We start from the raw sequence: 21,241 nt of genomic DNA on the forward strand, positions 1-21,241 counted from the left end.
TTGTGTTAAATGTGCGTCCCTAGCTGTCTTTTGTTGTTGTTGTTGTTGTTGTTTTTGTTTCTCCTTTTAGGAATATATATTTGCAAGCCTTCCATTCTTGCTTTGATGAAAAGTAAATTTTAGAGTAATTCTTAGTGAATCAGCCTTGTCCTGGAGCTTGCGGTTTTCTTCTATTAGCAGTTGTTAGCTTGAATGATCAGCCTCTACCGAGGCGCCTCCTTGGGGACAATGGTTAAATGCCTGCTTTGTTTTGTGCTGCAGGCAGTAGCTGTGACTACGGATCCAGATGCACACAGCAGATGTGAGAGCCAGGCTGCTGTCCTTGGAGATGAAGGTTTGGAGCTGGGACCCCCGGTTACCGGCGTCAATGGGGGTTTGAACCAGGCTGCCCACGCTAAGAACATGACAACAGCCCAGGATGGCCATGGGCAAGGTGCCACAGCCACTTGTTCAGCCTCCAACCCGAAGGCCCCCAAAATGGTGACGTCCTCAGCATGTCAGAATGGAGGCTGCAAAAGCAGCTCCAGTGATCCCGAAGCTGGGGAAGCCAGGCTCAGTCCTTCCAAGCTGGTACGTCTCTTCTCTGGTAGTCGGAAGAGGATGAATTCCAACTCTGAGAGACCTCGCTCGGTGGTTGTTGTGGGGAATTCCTCCACATGGAATGCCCTGGCCTCCTTCCGTAAAATGGGCTCTTTTAAAAGATTGAAATCGTCCGTCCTTCAAGGAATTCAGAACCGGGAGGGGGCGGAAGTTTCCAAGGAGGAGTCATCAGGAGACCAGGGAAGGGCTGCCCCCAATGGCACCATTGCCATCCTGGGAAAGGGCCTGGGCAGGTGTGCATCCTTGGGCCCTGTGGGAGATGGGGCCGGGTCTGACTGCTCTGACCCTGAGGACACAGAGGATGCCTTCCAGAGGAGCACGCATCGTTCGCGCAGCATCCGCAGGGCCTATGGCCTGGGCCGCATCAGCCTGCTGGACCTGGGGCGGCAGTCAGTGCCAGAGCCTGCGGTGTGTGAGATCCAAGTGCGCGACCCTGAGCCCAGCAGGGCCGTGCCTCTGCCGCGCAGAAGCAAGAGCATCGACAGCTTGAGCGTCCTGAAGAGCTCCTTCAAGCGCAAGTCTGCGTCCAACCTCACGGAACTGCAGGGTGACAGGCAGGTTCCCTCCAGGACCCTGAGCAGCTTCTTTACAGACTCTGAGAAGCCGGGTGGCTCAGAGAGAAGAACCAGACGCTGGAGGAGCCCCATTAGGGCCAAGGACTTCGACAGAGTCCTGAAACTGGTGAGCAACGTCAAGGAGGCGGCCTGGAAGAGGGAGACCCCCAGGAGTGCAGCCCCTAGCCCTGGTTCCGGTCTGGGGGATGCGAACCCACTACTTGCGCCAAGAAGCAAGCTACACGATGACTACTCGCGCCGTACCAGCAGCAGCGTGGAGCCAGATGCCAGGCGTGGTGGCCCTTTGTCCTCACCCTGTGCCTCTGCACCATGCACTGCTGCTCCCTACACAGCTCCAGAACCCCACCTTGATGTGGATACTGCAGTATTCCCCCTGGAAAGTAAAAGTGCTCAGCCACTGGGAACTGATGGACCTCACACCAGCAGCTCCTCACCAATCCCCACAGACACAGAAGGGTTGAGCCAGGCCTCCAGTGAGGCACATACTGGCAGCCAGCATCCCTTTGACCCCGTGCAGCTTCCCACTCCTCTGAGGCCCACCACACCCAAGCCCCAAAGCCCACAGAGCCCAGGGAGTACTAAGTGCCCCAGCAGTCTAAGTGTACTGTCCCTCAGTTCGGCGGACAGTGAAGAACGGTCGGAGGATGCCGTGCACAGGCAGGCAGGACCCATGTCCCTCCAGGATGCCGTTCCCGCCGCTGCTGGTGATGTTGGGGGAGAAAACAGTGAGAGCTCTTTTCCCTCGAATCCTGACGGAGCCACCAGTCCAGAAGAGAGGAAGGAGGAGGTAAGGGTCCAGGTGGAGTCCCTGTAGTGGGTGACAGTGTGGGAGGGGTGCTTGTCTAGTATTGCTCTGCCATCCACCCAGACATTTCCAAAGACGGCTGGTTCTGTCCCTGCCAACTGGTCACATTAAGTTTTAGTGGAGATGGATGTTATTGGCTTAGTTTGCCTGGTTCTGGATGTGTCTCCCTGCCTGGTGTTTACTTGGTAAGTGCAAGGTTCCGGGTAACCACCCCCTGCCCCAGCACCACACCATCCCAAAAGGTAATCTTTATTCCACTGAAAATTGGATGGCTAAGATAAGAAATATTATCCCTTGATGTAGTGTTTGCCACACCATTCATGGAAACAATATTTATTGAGTACTTACTATGTGCTGCTGCGTCCTGGGAATTAATGTTGACCACTAGGGCTTCTCAGCGTTTTCACATTTTGAAAGAATTTTACTACCCCTGTATCATCTGTGTATTTTAAATCGTTGCCGTTACCCTTCCCAACAGACTCCTTGTAAATGCAGTTCTTTGTGTTAGAGAACATTACATGTCTGGAGTCTTTTTATTCCTAGGAATGAATTAGAACTGTGCAACTCAGTACCTGACACGCCCAGGATGATGCTTCGTCAAAGAGATTTTAAGGATGGCCATTGTACTTATTTTTAGGACAGAGCTCCAAGCAGCTCGTGGATCGAATCAGCGAGTAGCTGTCAGAGCTGCAAGAGCAGAGCTCTTTTCACGTCCTGTCAAGCAGCCAGCCCGTTTTACTTCACTGTGCAAGTCTCACATTATAAGAACATTCAGTAATATCACCTTACATAGCTAAAAGACAGAAGCTTATCCACGTGTGCATGTTGCGAATGTTCTTTGCATATTTCTAGACCTTGTTACAGCTGTGAATTGGTGCTTGCAATAGGAAATTGCTCCTTAGCAAATGTCCCCTCCCACTCGGCCCTGGAGAGGGCCGGCAGATAAACGATTGCACAGTTGGGTTTGCAAGCAGAAGCCAGGGTAGCCTGTGGACTTGCTGTTTTAAAGTTACTGAGCTGAGGCTCTGTAGCCCAGGCTACCCTCCCTCACAGTCACACTCCAGAGTGCTGGGATTATTGGAGTACCACACTTCCATGGCTAGCAAATATCTATTTTTGACCTCTGCTAGGTCATAGAGCCTTCTGGAAAGGACTGAGAGAGTAGAATTGCTACAGAGTGCTTGAGAGAGATCCAAACCAGCTTTCAGGATACAGAGTCAGCAGATGCACGGCTACAGAGTCCAGGCCCAGTCTGTCTGTCAGAGCTTTCCAGTATTGACAATGATTGGCTCATCTGGAGACAGGAAGCCGTTCCAGCTCTACTGACTGATTTTTTTTTTAATTGGCCAAAGGTTTCACTCAGTTCTGAGCATGCTCCATCAGTTTCGCATCTGTAGTATAAAATGTCCAGACCGCCAGCTGGGTATGATTACATTCATGTGTAAGCTCATTGCCCAGGGGCTGGAGGCAGGAGAGCTGCATTCGACACCGTCCTGTTTTATAGCGTGGCTGTCTCAACACAGAGTTTTATTTTGTTAAAGGTTGTACTGACTCAGATCAAAGACTGGGACAGTCCTGTTGGTTTGTCCCTCTGACAAGGGTAGCCAGGAATCCATGTCAGAGTGACAGATCACATCTCAAGATTGGAGACAGAGAGAGATTTGGTAAGGTCACATGGTCCCCATCAAAGACATTCCCCAAGTGAACTAAGGACCTTCCTCTGGGGTCTCCCCAAGAGAGTCCACGGCACCTCCTAATACTTTCACCCTAAGGACTGAACTTTAATCTTGAACTTTGGAAGACATCGACCATCCAAACTAGCACTGGTGAGACATACACTCCAGCAGACACTCTGTCCTGCCCCCATGTTTATGCCCCATTACAAAGTAAAGGATCTTTCTAAGTCCCACAGGTTCTGTACGTTAAAGGTAGGATCCCGAGCCTGAAGAGTGCTTCCTTCCCATGCTGTGTGCGGTCTCAGGGACTGTATGAACCCTGTTTCGAGGGGGAGAGACAGGAGGATGAAAAGTTTAAGGTAATCATCAGATACGTGCTTGGCTACATGGAACTCTGTATCAAAGCAAAACAAAACACAGAATAATTTGGGGGAAATTTTTAACATCTTAACCAGATGATTATGAAAAGGACAAAATGCTGCTGTCATTTGCGAATCTTGGCCTTGTCCTGCCACCTGGTGGTGATTCTTGGTAAAGAACATGCTGGGCTGGGCATGACCCTAAAAATTATTCCTTCAAAAGAAGGAATGCTATTCAGAAGCTGAGTGTGCTCACACGATCTGTAACCCTAGCACTTAGGATACAGAGGCAGAAGGATTTGAGTTCAAGACAAGCCTGAGCTATGTAGTAAGTTCTGTATCAAAAAGATGCACATTCGCCCGCACGCAGAGTTCAAACCCTAGTAACCCAGTGTAGTGTTACTCTGTGGTAGAGTTCTTGCCTAGTGCTTCCCAAGCTGTGAATTCCATCCTTGCATTTGGAAGATAAAGGCTATTTGGAAGTTTTCTGTTAATAGTGTTCCTTATTTTCTAGAAAGGTGCAGGAGTTATAGTTTAAAATTATTACAGGATTTCTAAAAAGGATATTGTCTGTAATATAGAGTTATTGGCTTTAAGTAATGAGCACCAGCGGTGAGCCTATCCCAGACACTGAGGTGACTCTTTTGTAAACGCTTCTAGTTTGGTGGGACTCTGGCTCTGCTCCTCAGAGAACATCAGTTAGGGATCTGGGCAAACTAGGAAGTTTTGAACTTCTAGCATCTCAGTTGTCCCTAGAGTAGAGACACTTGAGTTAAACACTATGTTTATCTAGCATCTTAACATTTTCAAAATTATTGTTTGTGTTTTGTCTGTCTGTGTTTGTTTGTGTACCATGTATGTGCCTGGTATGAGAGGAATTAGAAGAGAATGTTAGATCTGTCTCCTGGAGCTGGAGTGATACACGGTTGTGAGTTGCCGTAAGGTGCTAGGACTCTAACTGGGGTCCCCTGGTCCTCTGCATGGCAGTGCTCGTAACTACTGAGCCATCTCTCCAGCCTCTAGTCCTCAACTCTTTCTATATGTAACACTGCATTGTAGTTTTACAAGCAGTTGAAAACGTCTTTGAATAATTAGATTGCTCTCACGTTAACTTTATTATAAGACAGAATCTTGTTCATCATGGGCTGCCCTTGAACTCACCATAAAACCTTGACCTTCTGACCCTCCTGCCTCCACCTCCCATGGGCTGAGATGACAGGTGTGGACCTCTGTGCCTGTCTATGTAGTACCAGCGATCAAACCATTCATACAAGGTGTCTTAGGGTCTTATTGTTGTGAATAGACCCCATGACCAATGTAAGTTTTATAAAGGACAACATTTAGTCGGGGCTGGCTTACAGGTTCAGAGGTTCAGTCCATTATCATCAAGGCAGGAGCATGGCAGCATCCAGGCAGGCCTAGTGCAGGAGGAGCTGAGTTCTACATCTTCGCCCAAAGGAAGCCAGTAACAGACTGATTATCCCCAGGCAGCTAGGAGGAGCATCTCTAAGCCCACCCCCACAGTGACACACTTCCTCCAACAAAGCCACACCTTCAAATAGTGCCACTCCCTGGCCAAGCATATGCAAACCATCACACAAGGCAAGCATTCTGCTGCGTCCACCCCAGTTCTTCTAGGAGTTGGGTCCCAGGATGTCCTTACAGTGGTGTGTTCTGTTCCGGGATGGCACCAAGCCCAGCATGTTTTGAATCTACCAGGTGCAAGAGAATGAAGTCGGGTAAAGCCCGGTAAGGCATACACGTGACACCAAGATGTATATCTGGTATGGAGTAAGTTCCACAAAAGACAGGAGGAATGTATAAAGAAGAGTTGTGGCTCTCAGCCACTTGTGCTCACAGGTCCTGAGGAAGAGTGCTTCCCTCCCATGCTGAGGACTGTATAAACTCAGTATGGTGTTACCTGTTCTGCAATCTCACCCCTCTCTGCCAGAATCACAGAGGTTTAAGGTAGTCCTGAGTTTACATAAACTAAGACCACACTTGAGGGGAAGGAGGCGGGTTCTGAGAGGTGTAGTAGCCAAGCCGGGTCATGTAGATCCATGATATTGCAAAGAACACGGAGTAGTGTCGTTTGGTTTAGTGTACAGCAATCCAGGTTAAGATGCAATAGTTATGGTCAGGTCAACCATACTCTCTGTCTCTGAGCAGAGAATCCGTGTTACCTGGTGAACACCAAAGAGCCAGGAATGTGACAGAGAGACAAGCCAGGCTCAGCACTCTGGAGAAGACATTCAGAAGGAAAGGTGCCAGTTAATATCAAAAAGCCTGCAGGTGATAGGACAAGGCCACAGTGGACAGGAGCTGAAGACTAAGCCCGAGTGAATAAAATTCCAGAAGGTGAAGAACCCCAGAGCTAGTCATACAGCCAGGCTGTGAACAGCTAATGTGTGCCAGATGATGTGGGGCCATTGTTCACTACAAAGCCACCACTATGCTCAAAATGAGGATGAGGTGCCAGCTGTTAACGATAGTGACATTTGTAAAGCTAGGCTATAAAGATCACCGAATTTGAGGTCAGCCTGGACTACAGAGCAAGGCTCTAACTTGGGACTAACCAGTCCCTTACACAGGCTGCTGTGAGGTTAGCCTGGGCTGACCAGTCCCTCCACACAGACTGGTGTGCAGGTAAGCAAAGTATCACAGTATATCACTGTGTCTGTCAGAGACTTGCTTGCACGTGAGGATGCCAGGGGACTAAACTACTATGCTGGGGGAGCTGCAGATGGCTACCTAACTTTTGTGCAGCTGTTTGAGTGGAGAGACAGTAGGTCTAGATGCATTTGAGAAGGACCTGGCTTGGAGCTGTGGACTTGGACTTCACCCGGTAGGCATCGAGGGAGAGAATGAGCAGGTGTAAGGGGGGACCTGTGGAGTCAGAGTTGACTGGTTCAGCCTTGTGGAGGAGCTGTCACGCCCCTGAGTCTATTCCACAGGTCATGAGACCTGCACATAGGGGAGGAGGGCATGGACTGCAAAGTCCTTTAGCCTTTCTATGTTCAGTGAGTCATTGAGAATATTTCTGGGACAGGATCAGTGGTGCTATTGCCACATGAGAAGCACTTTGCCTTTGGATGCCACCATTAAACAAGTCACAAACTTCGTGGCCTGGGATGCAAAAGGAAGGGCTTCTTCTTTGGCTCTGTAAGAACCCTGCTGCTAAAATAGAGTGCCCCTCCCGCTCAGAGCCGTGGAGTCATCCAGCAGGGAAACAGTTAATTTGGGCCAGTTTTCAGCTTGAGTGAATGACTCCAGGGCCTTCTGATGCTGCTGCCTCTGTGCTGTTCAGTGGACGTCCAGGAAACCCTGGCACAGTTTAGGCACTTGGCAAGTCCTGAGGTGTTGCTTCTGGGAGGTTTTGATGGCTTAGACATTATGTCACACAGCCATCCCTACAGCCAGGAAGATGATGTTACATCTACACAAATGTAGCTGGGCATGTGTATGAAGCTTGGGTTCAATCCCCAGCACCCATAAACCAGGCCTGGAGGTGCATGCCTGTGGTTCCATCACATGGGAGGTGATCTGCTACTACATGGTGAGTTCACGACCATCCTGAACTATATAAGACCCCATAAGGAGAAGGCAGGTAGGCTGGTTGGCTGTTGAGACCGCTCAGCAGGTACAGGCACATGTCACCAAGCCTGACAGCCTGGGTTCTAACCCCCCCCCAACCCTCATGGTGGAAGGAGAGAACCAATTTCCACTACTCCTCTGACTTCTACTCTTTGACCATAGCAATCATGTACATACATACATACATACATACATACATACATACATACATACATAGGTGTTTCAAAAATCCATGTTTAAAAAGAAAAAGGGGATGTAAGGGAGAAATGTAGCGATTCCAGAAAACCTCAAGATTAACTTAGCCACATGATAGGAAGCTTACAGCCTGATGACTGTCAGGAGATGAGCAACTGCTGTAATAGCCCAGTTCGGGGCTGTTGCCTTCCCACACTCCCCAGGCCTGTTTACAGTCAGTGTACACTCACAGCCCAGGAGGGGCTCCTGCTCATAGGCTTTAATGTCTCTGTGCGGTTGTTGCTCATTGCCTTAGCCACTGGCCAGCAGCCAGTGCTGTAGGTTTGCTGTAGGTTTTCTTTTCTTTTTGTTGTTGTTGTTTTGGTTGGTTGGTTTTGTTTTTCAGTCAGGGCTTCACTGGGTAGCCCAAGCTGGCCAAATGTTGATAGGTAGATCAGGTTGGCCTCAAACTCACAGAGATCCACCTGCCTTTGCCTTCCTAGTGCAGGGATTAAAGGCACGTGCCACCATGCTGGGCTGTGCTTTTTAAGGGAACAATGGCAAATTGTCCTCCGTGTTTACATGTGCCATAGCAGGTCTCACGATTTAGTTTTTTTGTTGTTGTTGTTGTTTTTGTTTTTTTTGTTTTTTTTTTTTTACTTTTTAGCTAGATAGTAGGTAGATCGCAACTTTATGCATTCATGAACACACACTAGTGAGACAGAGGTAAGAGGATGTCTGTAAGTTCAAGGCCAGCTTGGGCTATGTATTCAAACTTCCAAATAAAACGAGCAAAAGCATTAGATTTTTGGAGAGATGCAGAGCCAGCGGGGATTCCGATGCAGTGTACTCTGGAATGGGTGCTTTCGGGATGGAGGCGGAGTCCCACCATCTGCCGAGGCAGGATGGAGACCCAGCAGGCTGCTGATGTGCTTCAGTCTGTTTGAAGGCCTGAGAACAGGGCAGAGATGTGAAAGCTGCTGTCAGTCCCGGGTTGATGAGCCAAAGTAGCACCAGATACGAGACTGATAACCCTACTCAGTGAGGAGTACCCCATTCCTGTGCTCTCTGTGGAATAGGTGGAGTCGGCCTATATCTAGTCAGGGTGAGTGTGGATCTTTTTACCTGACCCATTGACTCCCATGCTGACTGGAAACACCTCACAAAAACACCCAGAAGCAATGCTTTATTGACTACCAGGACGCCCAGCCCAATCAAAGGGACCTACACTGTTAGTCACCACAGATGATTGCAGAGAATCATTCCTGCTCTGTCCTGTCTCACTGTTAGTCATGCCTTCTGAAGCACTAAAATTTCATGGTTCCTCTCTCCCAGTTCTGAACATTGAACCCAGGCCTCTGAGAACGCTAAGCAAGCACTTGCACTGAGCTCCACCCACAGCCAAGCTTCCTAGGATTGCTGAGGTTAGCCCCTCTATGCTGAGATAGCCCCTCTATGTAATTCAGGCTGGCCACAAGCTCACAGTCCTCTTGTCCTAGCTTGCCAAGTGTTAGGACTACTGGGTATACACTTATCACATCTACCTCGGATGTGGTTTCTTTCTTTAAAGGGTGTTTGCATTTGTTTGTTGGGCACCACAGCATGCTTGCTGTGCTCAGGGACAGCTCGTGGGAGGAGTCCGTTCTCTCCTCCACTGTGGAGGTCCCAGGGAGGGAATTTGTGGTCAGGTGCTGCAGCAGGCTCCTTTGTGCCAGTTTACGTTCATGCTCTTCTGAGAGGCTTTCGCCTGTGCTCCCCCTTTATTTCTCTTTTGGGGGAGAAAAATAATCCAGAGTGCAAAGGGAGCCCATCCTGGCAGCGCATGTCTTTAACTCCAGCACTCCAGGCTGAGGCAAGAAGATGGCTCATTTCAGGACAGCCTGTGTTATGCATGAAGACTCTGCTCTTCATTCTATCACACACACGCACACATGCACACTCGCACACACACCAGTGCCCCCCCCCAAAAGGGGAGAAAACAAGAAAAGGGTTGTCTGCAGAAACATGAAATTAAACATTCAGACCTTGAGCCCTTGTGAAGTAGCCCTTACTTTTATAATGGAGTCATTTTCCAACTCAGTCTTTTCAGAAGTTGTTTCCGTCTCCTCTGAGAAACTTGTTCCCTGCTACTCCGCACAAACTCTCTGCTCTTTTTATGTGATAGGTTTCATAGCATTCTGATGGACCCTTGAACTTACCAACACGTCTAGGCATAATGGCACAGGCTCATGGGAGGCCAACCTGGGCTACATAGTTCCAGGCCAGCCTGAGCTACATGTGAAACCCTATCTTAGGGGACAAAAACTTCTAAGATTCTCTCTAAACGCTGAAATCTGAAGGAAAGCCAGTGTGCACAGGGTTGTCAGGCTTCCTGTGACTTTTATCTAAGCTAGTTTGTTTCTGCTGAAATGTCATCAAAGAGGATTTGGCTCTTGAAAACTCCAAGGGCAAGGCCTGTGGTGAGCACCTGTAGTTCCCAAACTTGGGAAGACAAGGCAGGAGGATCGATAGAGTTCATGTGTCCTAGGCCAAATCCGAAGCATAAAGGAGGCCTCCTTTCTTTTTAAAAAAAAAAAGAAAAAAAAAAAAAAGGAGGGGGGCTGGAGAGATGGCTCAGTGGTTAAGAGCACAGACTGCTCTTCCAGAGGTCCTGAGTTCAATTCCCAGCAACCACATGGTGACTCACAACCATCTGTAATGGAATCTGATGCCCTCTTCTGGTGTGTCTGAAGACAGCTACAGTGTACTCACATACATGAAATAAATAAATCTCTTTAAAAAAGAAAAAAAGAAAAAGAACCTCATGAAATAAACAGCAGGGGGAAGGGAATCAAAATCACAGAGCTGCTTTCCAGAGCAGTTCCTCATTCCCACCTCTCAAAACTTACACAACACTTATGAAGCAAGTGTTTTAATCTGGTGCATGGATGCTGTGTAATAATCATAGCGAGGTGACACGCTGTGTCCGTTGTCTTTCCCACTGCATGTTTCTTTCATGATCTGTTTTATTATGTGGGTCAGAGTCCTTGAACTCCCGATCCTCCTGACATCACACCTATCCTTTTTGAGGGGAGAAGGGAAGAGTATTTGCTATGTTGCTCAGGCTGGTCTCAAGCTCTGGATTCAGGTGTCCTTCCTACCCCAGCCTCTGGACTAACTGGGACCACTTTTGAATACTCCAGACCCACAGACCTGGACTTAGCCTAAGATATATTTCATTTTTCATCCTTGAAACTTTTTTTTAAAAAAATAAGTTATTTATTTACTTTGCAGCAAATGGATGGGAATTAAATTTTGATCATTGAATGAAGTTACTATCTTCTCTTCCCAATCTGTGGAACCAAATTAAAGGCCAATCCAAAAGCCATGGCCCTTCCCCAGTGTATCATATTAATGTTAGGAGTAGCAGTAATAAACCTTCTAGTACCCATTATTAATAAACTCTTAACCACTCTAGCATTTATGAGAGACTAGTATTTGAGTGCTTTGTTTATCACATGCCAGACCCTCAGCACTGAAGAGAATATAAGATAGTCACATTAATGTGACCCGGCGTCATAGTATTTTGACAGTTTTCTCTCAGTTAGTGACTTGTTTAATTTGGGGCTAGAAAATCATAATAAGCCTTGACTGAAGTCCTAAAATAAGAAGAGTCAGTTTCAGTATTCTTTCCTAAGAGAAATTCTGGCTGCTGGCTAAGAAATGTTTTAGCCTGTATGTTTTTGTTGCCAACTTTCTCTTTCTAAGTTTTTCCTGTGTTAAGATCAGATTGGAGATTCCTTTCTGGCTGGCAGGGTGACAGAGATGCCATCTGCCTACGTCTGCTGATCTTATCAGACAATATCAGACAGTTTATTAGTTTGTTGTATGGGGGGGTCCTCCTGAGTAGCCCAGGTTGGCCTTGTCTTCTCTGTCTTCCTGTCTGTACCTGATGGGTCATAAGTCCTACTGCAGTCTCTGCACTTGCTTTGAACTCTGAAAAACTCACTCATCGGCGATCTTAGGAGCTCCTCCTTAATATCCTAGGATATATATGTAAAACTCACACAAATGCACATCAATGCCATGTTGCTCAGGCTGGCTTCAAACTTCTTGTTGATTGCAACGACGACCAACCATCCCACGAGTCTGGAAGCCACAAGTTCAAAGTCACAGTGTGTCAGAATCCAGTCTCTGTGAGGCTCGCCCTTCTCCAGCCTCTAGTAGAAGTAACAATCATCAGGCTTGTTACTGCGTCACTCCCTGTCTGGGGATAGAACTCAGTTCTTAGAACACCTGCCTAGCACTATGTAACCCCCCAAATTGGGAAGTGGAGGCAGAAATATCAAAGTTCAAGATCATCTTCAGCTACAGGTCAAGACTGAAGCTGACGTGGGCTACATAAAACCCTGCATCCAGATAGATAAATCAGCACCAGTGTCTATTCCATCCATGAGTAGCCTGCTTCCTTTGTGTGTGTATCCAAATTCTCCTTAGGGTATAAAGTCAACAGCCACTGGTTTAGAGCCCACCTAATCCAGGGAGAGCCCATTCAAAAGTGATCACTCTCCAAAGCACACTGGCAGGTACTTGGAGTGGCTAGACCATCCATCTGGGGACACTCACCAGCTAACCCTGTGCACACTTACTGCCCCTGAAGACATGCTATCACACCAGGTGCCTTTAAGCATTTATTTTTAACCTCCAGTTAAATAATTCGTAGAAATTCCTTTTGCAGAAATGTTTCAAGGAAGCAGTTTATATTAGTTTGTGTAGTCTTTTATTTTTGGAGCTGAAAAAAAAAAGAAGTCCTGTATAGGAAGAAGATACTGCTCACTAACTAACCAGGAAAGCCACTTTAGAATAGTTACACAAAGCAGGAGTTAAAAGGGCAGTCCCCAGAGTGCAAGGTCTGTTTACAAAGGTTTATGACTTGGGTGTGACTTGGTGGTTCAAGCTTCAGGGACTTGGAGACTCGTGAGTTGAGCCTGCTGGACTGGACCAGGCAGAGGTCTGCATGACCGTGTAGAGCCCTGATCACAGATTTTAGAAGACCTGAACTCTGGGACGCATGGATGTGGTCAACTGCCTGTTCCTCCAGTGTGTCTGTGGGCCGCCCCTGCCCATTGCTAGATCTCAGGTAGGTTCTCAGCCTGCAGGGAAGGATGCTTGCTGGAGTATGTGTTTAAACTTAAAAGAACAGGCCTGTTAATCTTTGCAGTGAACCTGGACAGTATTTTAGAAGCACAATTTTGCTTAAAATAAAAGAAAAATGTAGTTTAGAATAGTACACCTATGAGTCCTTGCCTGGCATGCCTGGGTTCGTCTGTATGTAGCCAAGTCCACATTGGCTTTGGAAGGGACCTGTTATTTTGGCTAAGGAGCAGCATTTGAATGTGGACTCAAGCTCCGGCTTCTCTGCCACATCTCCTAAAATGAATGTTTCCACTTCATGTGATAATTTATAACTAGATGTTGAGATCCGCTAGGCCGTTTTGGTGCCGTTTAGAGGGTGCCACCTCTGGTGTCTTCAGAGGAACTGTGCAAACACTGAAGTCCGGTTACAGTGGATTTCAGTCTTGCTGCCTGGATCTAGACAGTAGCTGGCACAGGGACAAAGCAGGAACACTTGAAGGGCTGCTTTGCCTGTGCCTACCTTGCCCAGCCCCGGTCACTTCCTGGTATATTTCTTTATTTTTAGCATCGGTAAGAAAATACAAGCTGCATGTTGCATAAGCACAAAGCGGCTTCTAGCCACTTAAAAGACAACTGTGTTTTTTAATGTTTGTGAGTAGACTACTCTATGCCTCTGGTTTTATTCTGCGCACTTCTGTTTTTCTAGCAAGTTGTCTCTGACCCTTTTTAAGTGACATTATATAAATGGATTTATTCTTACCGTGTATTTGAGTTGCCTGTGTCATCTGAGTTAGTAATTTGTTTCAGTCCCCCATAATAATCCGATTTTCATAAATTCAGAAAACGATGTTAACTTTATGATTTTTTTCTCTTTTTTTCCCCATGGTGATGTTAGGAAGGATAAAAACATATATATCTCCTCCTGGGTGTGTGTTGAGCTCACAGAAAAATTCCTCTGGTGGGTGGTGAGGATCTGAAGTAGGAGGGGAAGGAAGTTGAATGGGAATGAGTCTTTTACGAGAAATAGGCCGGCAGGAGTGAACCAGGAAAACTCGATTGGGAGAGGGCCTTAGGACATGAAATTTGTAGTGGGAGACTGTTACGCCAGGTAAGAATGAAGAGGCTGATTGCAGTGTCTCTACATTCCCATATAGTGTGACTTTCTTGAACACGCCAGTGGTGTTACTAATAGGAGACTTTGATTATATTTTAAACCTTAGGCCTTTAGCTTGGGCAGTCTTCCAGCTACCTCCTCTAACTTAACCTGACTGTCTAGCCTACATATGGACTGACTAGCTCCATGTCTTCCTCTGCTGTGCTACAATACGTGTCTGTCCTTTGCCATGTCCGCTCTTGAATCTCCCACTTCTCTTTCTTTGCCCTGCGTCCTCCTCTCTATGGGAGTTCTGACCCCCTACTTCCTGCCCAAGCTGTTGGCCTCAGCTCTTTATTATAACCAACCAATCAGTAGCGAGACAACCTCTGATATCTTACAGATACACTACATCACCTGTTCTAGGCGGGCGAGGAAAGACGAGCATTTACATATAGAAAACGCCGTGATCGGCCATAGATATGGTGATATCAGAATCCTGCCAGCACAGAATTAACACTTGCACGGGTGCACATCACACAAAATTAGAAAAGGTTGGTCCAGCATTCCAGCTGCTGCGTTAGTACAGGTTTTCTTGGTCGACAAGTTGTTGATGGGGTCTACTACTTTAATTTGATACACATATACTGTATCTTTTTTTCTATTTTTTACATTTTGAGTTGTGAGTCTCACTGTGTTACTCAGACTGGCCTTAAACTCTGGTATAATCTTAGTGGACACTCAAACATGTCAGACTGGAAATTAAACAAGCCTTCATTTTAGGACTCTGTTGTTCCTGGCACGAAGTTTCTCTTCCTGGGCCTCCACCATTTAACTTCCTTCTGGCCCAGATTCTCTGATGGACAGAGTGGGGCCAGACTGCCTTGGGTTACTGTGTCATCCCTTGGCCACCTGCCTTTGACAGCCACCCACACTGCCTGCTCTGCTGCTGTCTCTGGCTTCCTGTGAAGCCTTTTCTGCCTACTCAACATATCCCAGCATCCTCCCCCAACTTGTGGCTTCATACCCTGTTTGATTTGTGTTTTTAAAACATGAATAGAGACAAGCCAGATGGGTAGCACTTGCCTATAATCTCAGCACTTGGGGGAAACGGGTGGGAAGATGATTGCCTCAACACACACACACACACACACACACACACACACACACACACACACACACACACACACATACACACACACACACACACACACACACACGCACACACGCACACACGCACACACGCACACTGTACTGGGCTAGGTACTTTAAGTTCAGGCTCAGAGTAGCTGTTGTGCCTGGTGTAGACAACTACTGCTAGTCTCTGGGCCAGACCAGCCCTTCCTGCATCCAGATTTTGGGATCTGTAAAGTAGACAGGTACCTATTTCCAGGCAGGGCAAGCCCTGGGTGTGCTACCCTGTGGCCATCTTTGTAAACTGTCAGCTGACTAGCTGCCAAGGTCTATCCTGCCTAACCTAACAGACATTTCAGTCACTTGCCTGAGCTTCCTCAGCCAGCCCCGGCCCTGACAGGGATGGATATGGGAGTCTGCACAACGATGTGGAAGTGGGCAAGTTCTCCCGATTGCTTTTGAAAATGTTCATGAGCTGGGTGGGCTTGGTGGTCCATCACTGCTTACACAAAAATGGTGGGGAATAGGTTAGAGGTCAGAGCCAGTCTGGGACACATAGCACAATTCCTGCTCCACCCCCCCAAAGATGAAAAACTTATTTGAAGAATTTGAAGTGGTGAGCATCTAACTTGGTGGTACTTAATGGAGGGCTTGCTGAGCACACACAAGGCCCTAGGCTTGATCCTGGGACTGCTAGCAAAAGAGTGTTGCCTCCTAGAGTCATGGAATCTTTGTCTTCTTTAGGTAGCCCAGGCTGGCTTGAATCCACTGTCTTCTTGTCTCCCAAGCAGTGAGATTGCAGAGGGTCATAGACTATGGGATTGTGTAATTGATCCAGTGTGAGAGCCAAGGTTAGGCTTGTCTTATCCAAGTCTGCAGTGTGTGTAGTCTGATAGTTCTAGGAACCCTACCTAGTTCAGGCCACGCCAGCAGGCTGTGGGTGTGAGATGGGGTCCTCAAATGTTGAGCCCTCTCAGCCCTGGATATAATCTCATTGCACCCTCTCTGTGTCAGTATCGTCCACACTGAAAAAAGGTGTAGAGATCTTGTGACACATTTAACGGATTATGCGGTCACTTCTGGCTGCTGTGGCTAACCTCCTGCTCTGAAGTACATTTGGGGGACACCCGCCTTAGCTGTATATTCATTTTACTATTGTAGACCTGCTGGCATTCTTACTGTCTCACTGTAGCTCCTCACTGGTCCCCCCAAAGACCTCTTAACCTACAGAGCTAATTCAGTCTGGAATAACATTCGGCTCATTCAATCCACAGTGAGTTGTGTTCTCCATGTCTGTGGCCCTGCAGAGTGGGAGGGGGCAGCAGGCGTCTGCTCCACTGTTCTCACCTGCCTGGATCTCTGAGCTCACTCAGCCTGTTCATTTGCAAAGGTGGTGACTGAGGATGACTGGCGGCAGGGCTCAGCCCTGGAGGAGGAGCAGAATGAGGCACCTCGAATCTCCAGGAGGAAGTGGGGCTCCGGGAGGCGCACCGGGCCACGACCGCTGTCTGACTATGGCCAGCTGGCCAGCAGAAGCTTGTCCATTCCCGAAGATGCCATTGCAACAGATCCTCCAGGTGAAGACCGCGTGGACAGGATGCACCCAGCAAGTGTGACCACCACCAGCCAGGATCCATGCACCTCCTCAGGCTGTCCCAGGGGAGGCCGGAGAAGGCGACCTATATCTGTGATCGGAGGGGTCAGCTTCTATGGCAACACCCAGGCAGAGGATGTGGAGAACCTCTTGGTCCAAGTAAGAGCTGGTCTCTTCAACCATGGCCAGTAGAGACGCTCAGCTCCCTGCCTTTGTCCTCCCTGCAGACTAAACTGGACACTGCTTTTCCTTCTGGAGGAGGACATACCTCCTCAGCCCTTTTCTTCCTGACTCTGAAACCTGCTTGGATCCACACTAACAGTCTGCTCTCTCATCGCCTGCTTTCTAATCTCCTTTCCTGGAACCTCAGCTCACAGCACAGACTTGCCATTTGTCTGAAAAACCAGAGACCTGAGCCTGGGGACCATAGCCTAGCTTTATCTGGTTCACTTCCTGAGGGAAGTGAGTTTCCAAAGACACAGTGGTCCGTTGTTAGAATGCAAACATAGGAAGAAAGTAGAGATGAAAGAGAAGGGGATGGGGTGGATGTAGCTCAGTGATAGCATTTGTTTTCACACAGGAAGCCCTGTGTTCCTTCTCTTCATTCCCCAAAATGAAGCAGAGGACCGTGCTAGAAGAGGTAATTTATCTTCTAAAATCACGTCTGTCCCCAGTAATTCATCACCCACCATCATTCCTAGAATGGACCCAGGCTTGGAACATGCTGGGTGAGCTCTCCACCATGCAGGAACACCACTTTCCTTGTTCTGTTCCTGGGTTGACCATAAACACCAACCCCCCTCCCCCAGCACATTTGGCAGGTATCTGTTAAGTGCATAGCGAGCACTTTGAGGTTATGGAATATTCACATAAAGGCTCTGTCTTGGAGAAAGTCAAACTTCTTTGCTTACCTGTGCCAACTAACACTGTGATCATGCTCATACAGTCCCAGAACAGTTTACATAATAACTTACATGCTCAGTTCCACATTGAAAGCATGCTAGGTACTTTCTTAAATTACCTGTAAAATTCCCTGGAAAAAAAGAAATTCTATATTGGGCTTGAGCTGTGTGTTAAAGAGTTTTTCTTGCCAAGCTCGGCACAATGTCCTGCTTGTAGCAAACGCTCAAAAACCCTTGACTAATTCAGTTGGGTTGAATTCTTCAAGTCAAATTATAAGCCCAATGCAGTGGCACACAGCTGTGACCCCAGCTCTTGGCAGAGGGGAGTAGGGGGGTGAGGAATTCAAGGTCATTCAGCCAAGGGAGACCAGCGTGGGTTATGAGACCTTGCCTCAGAAATAAGCAAAAGACACAAGCAAAACTGAAGTTAAAGATACTACAGGGTCTTTAAGGTCCTTTTGTTTTATGGTGCTCCAATTTTTGGAAATATTTCTAACTAAACTAAAGTGAATTGTAATGTATCTAAACGCAAGTCACAGTTGAGGGAAGGCTGAGATACTTAGAACACATGTTGTTTCTGAACATCAAAATAGTATTGTGTCCAGACATGGTGCTTGTGCCTATAATTCTATAGTTTGAGAAACTGAGGCAGAGAACTTGTGAGATTGAGGCCATCCTGGTTTACAGAGCGAGACCCTGGTGTACACCCTAAAACACAGGAGGGGAGACAGTTCAGTGGTTAATGGTTCTTACTCCTCTTATAAAACACCCATGTGAGCAGCTCACATCCACCTATAAAACTGCAGTACCAGGGGATCAGACACCCTCTTTGGGCCTCTGCAAGTGCCCACTCATAACACACACACACACACACACACACACACACACACACACACACACACAAGCACGCATGCACGCACGCACTCACTCACTATGTAAAATAAAAAATATTTTAATGATTTATTTTTTTTAACTTTATGTGCATTGGTGTTTTGCCTGCATGTATGTCTGTGTGAGGGTGTCAGATCCCTGAGACTAGAGTTACAGATAGTTGTGAGCTGCCATCCTAGGTGCTAGGAATTAAATCCAGGTCCTCTGGTAGAACAGCCAGTACTCTTTTTTTTTTTTAAGATTTATTCATTTATTATATATAAGTACACTGTAGCTGTCTCAGACACACCAGAAGAGGGCATTGGATCTCTTTACAGATGGTTGTGAGCCACCATGTGGTTGCTGGGAATTGAACTCAGGACCTCGGGAAGAGTAGTCGGGTGCTCTTAACCACTGAGCCATCTCTCCAGCCCCCAGAACAGCCAGTACTCTTAACTCCTGAGCCATCTCTCCAGCGCCCCTTCCCACATAAATTCTTTTTAAATAATAAGAGCAAAGTCCCTGGAGATCTGTGACCATGCCTATGCGCTGTGGTCCAGCCCTTGCATCCTCACTGGTCACTGTACTTGCACTGCTGCTGCCTCAGCCTTCCTCTCCCTTAGAGGCCTCTCTCTCTCCTGGTTCCCCACCGGCATGTCTCTCACAAGTGGGAAGAAGTGTGACAGAGCCAGCTTTGAGGCTGCCTGTTAGAACTTTAGAACAGCCTATTGCCACTGAGCTTGGTGGCAGCTGCAGCTGCTAGTGGGGTTTGAAGAAGACACTCCACATCTGTCAGTGGCTTCAGGGCGAGAACACAGAAATGTGTTGTGGCTCGCAGGAGCTGAGACTTCCTGGCACCTTCTCACAGCTTCTCACTTCCTTTCACAGCCAGCAGCCAGGCCTCCTGTGCCTGCACACCAAGTTCCACCCTACAAGGCTGTGTCTGCCCGCCTCCGGCCCTTCACCTTCTCCCAGAGCACTCCCATCGGGCTGGACCGTGTGGGGCGTCGACGGCAGATGAAAACATCCAATGGTGAGTCTTGGGGCTTCCCCTGTGCCCTGGAATTTTTCGTCCGGGATTAGGAAGCCTGAGGCACCAGGGGATTCTGCACTTTTCCCATCTTGCAGCCAGGACAGTGTGGCAGTTGTTGTCTGGGTTACTCTGGATTTCAAACTCCTGTCAAGTCCCCACCGACATCTGAGTTGCCGCAGAGGCCATGCCAATGTAAACCGATGACTACGCTAGAGACCTAAGGTTCTGGTGTGGAGAGTATTTTTTGTTGTTGTTTTGAGGCTATAGGAACACAGTGCTGGACCTCTCCTACCTTCTGCCAGCCTCAGGGCTCCCTGGCTGGCCCATGCAGCCTGTCTCCACCTGTACACTCTGTGGCATTCACCTTGCTGCAAAGCCATGTGCCTCCTTTTGTAAGGACACAAGTCTTACAAAAATGCTCTCCCTCCTCGCCCCAAGATCCTCATCTTAACTCGCCACCTGCAACTACTGTTTCCATCTAGGTCACATTAGGGGTCTGGAGAAAGGATGTCATCATCATTGGGGGCTTCAGTTCAATCAAAGTGATTGAGCAATTGTACCAATGTCTATCATGCCTGCACGTGCTCAGACACCAACAAAGACCAGAAAAGCACGGGAAACCCTAGGTTGTTAGGAACAGAGTGGGTTTCCCTCAACCTCCACATACAGCCAAAGAGCCTGTGTCTGGTTTATGTAACTTTTTTTATTTAGAAAAGAAAACCAGAGACAAAAATCTTTGAGTTCTTTGATTGAAGACAGCAGAACTAACTGACTAGTTTAAGAAAAGGGATGTGGGGGTGCATGGCTAATATGTCATTCATTTGGTGGAGTGTGGCCCAACATTCACAAAGCCCTGAGTACAGGCCCTAAGATAAAGCGTGCAGAGTGGCACATTTGGGGAATCTCAGCACTTAGGAGATGGAAGCAGGAAAACCAGAAGTTCAAGGTCCTCCCCGGGTACGTAGAAAGTTTGAGACTAACTTGGGCTATTTGAGACTCTGAATTAGGAAAAAGGAAAAAAGAAAAGATGGTGCGGTGGTACATGCCTTTAATCCCAGCACTTAGCTCTTTGAGTTTACAGCCAGCCTCATCTATAAAGCCAGTTCTAGGATAGCCAAGTTTGTATAGAGAAGCCTTATCTAGAAAAACCAAAAGAAAAAAGAAAAAAAAGAAGGGGGATGAATTAGGGTGTTGGGTGCTCCCAGAAAAAAGCATTGATATTAGGATGGCTCCTAGTAGTCACAGAACAAGAATCAGTGTCACAGAGGTTGGGCATGGTACCGCCGGGAAAAGGGGAAAAAGGTTAGCCTGCCCTGCTCTCATGTTGTACTTATAAGAGTCAGGATGGAATCTCTAGCTGTCTGAGCTCAGTGGTGTGTTCATGGTGTAGGTGATGGGACAGGATCAAGGGCTAGGAGTCCACTTGTGGACTCTGCATTTGTGTAGATGTTTAATCCCCTGCCGTCAGTGTTAGTACAGGAGAAAGGTGGGCCTTGCTCCCAGAACAGCACCCAGTGGTATCAGGAACAGATCAGTCCTGAAAAGGTCCTCCCTATCTTCCTCTATAGTGAGCATCTGCTATGTGTCAGAGAGCAGTGAACAAAACAGAGACTGTCCAGCCCTTAAAGCTTTGTGAGAGGAGAATGATAATTTATTAGGATGGGGGGCACCATGCAGGAGAAGTCAGCAAGGTGGGGGATACTCTTTTATTTATTTA

General features: G+C 47.6%; 1 protein-coding gene across 2 annotated transcripts in view; it reads left to right on the forward strand.

Annotated features, from left to right (window-relative positions):
- The window catches only part of Spata13 (spermatogenesis associated 13), a 129,294-nt gene that overhangs the window by 54,184 nt on the left and 53,869 nt on the right, over positions 1-21,241 (forward strand). Inside the window, 3 exon segments of one of the 2 annotated variants that reach the window (NM_001431427.1) lie at positions 262-1,962; positions 16,516-16,878; positions 19,380-19,524. In NM_001431427.1, the coding sequence (NP_001418356.1) occupies positions 403-1,962; positions 16,516-16,878; positions 19,380-19,524 (2,068 nt within the window). In that variant the 5' untranslated portion in view covers positions 262-402. 2 annotated transcript variants of the gene reach the window in all.

Source organism: Rattus norvegicus, chromosome 15, assembly GCF_021556685.1.
Source record: "Rattus norvegicus strain SHRSP/BbbUtx chromosome 15, alternate assembly SHRSP_T2T, whole genome shotgun sequence".
Classification (NCBI taxonomy): domain Eukaryota; kingdom Metazoa; phylum Chordata; class Mammalia; order Rodentia; family Muridae; genus Rattus; species Rattus norvegicus.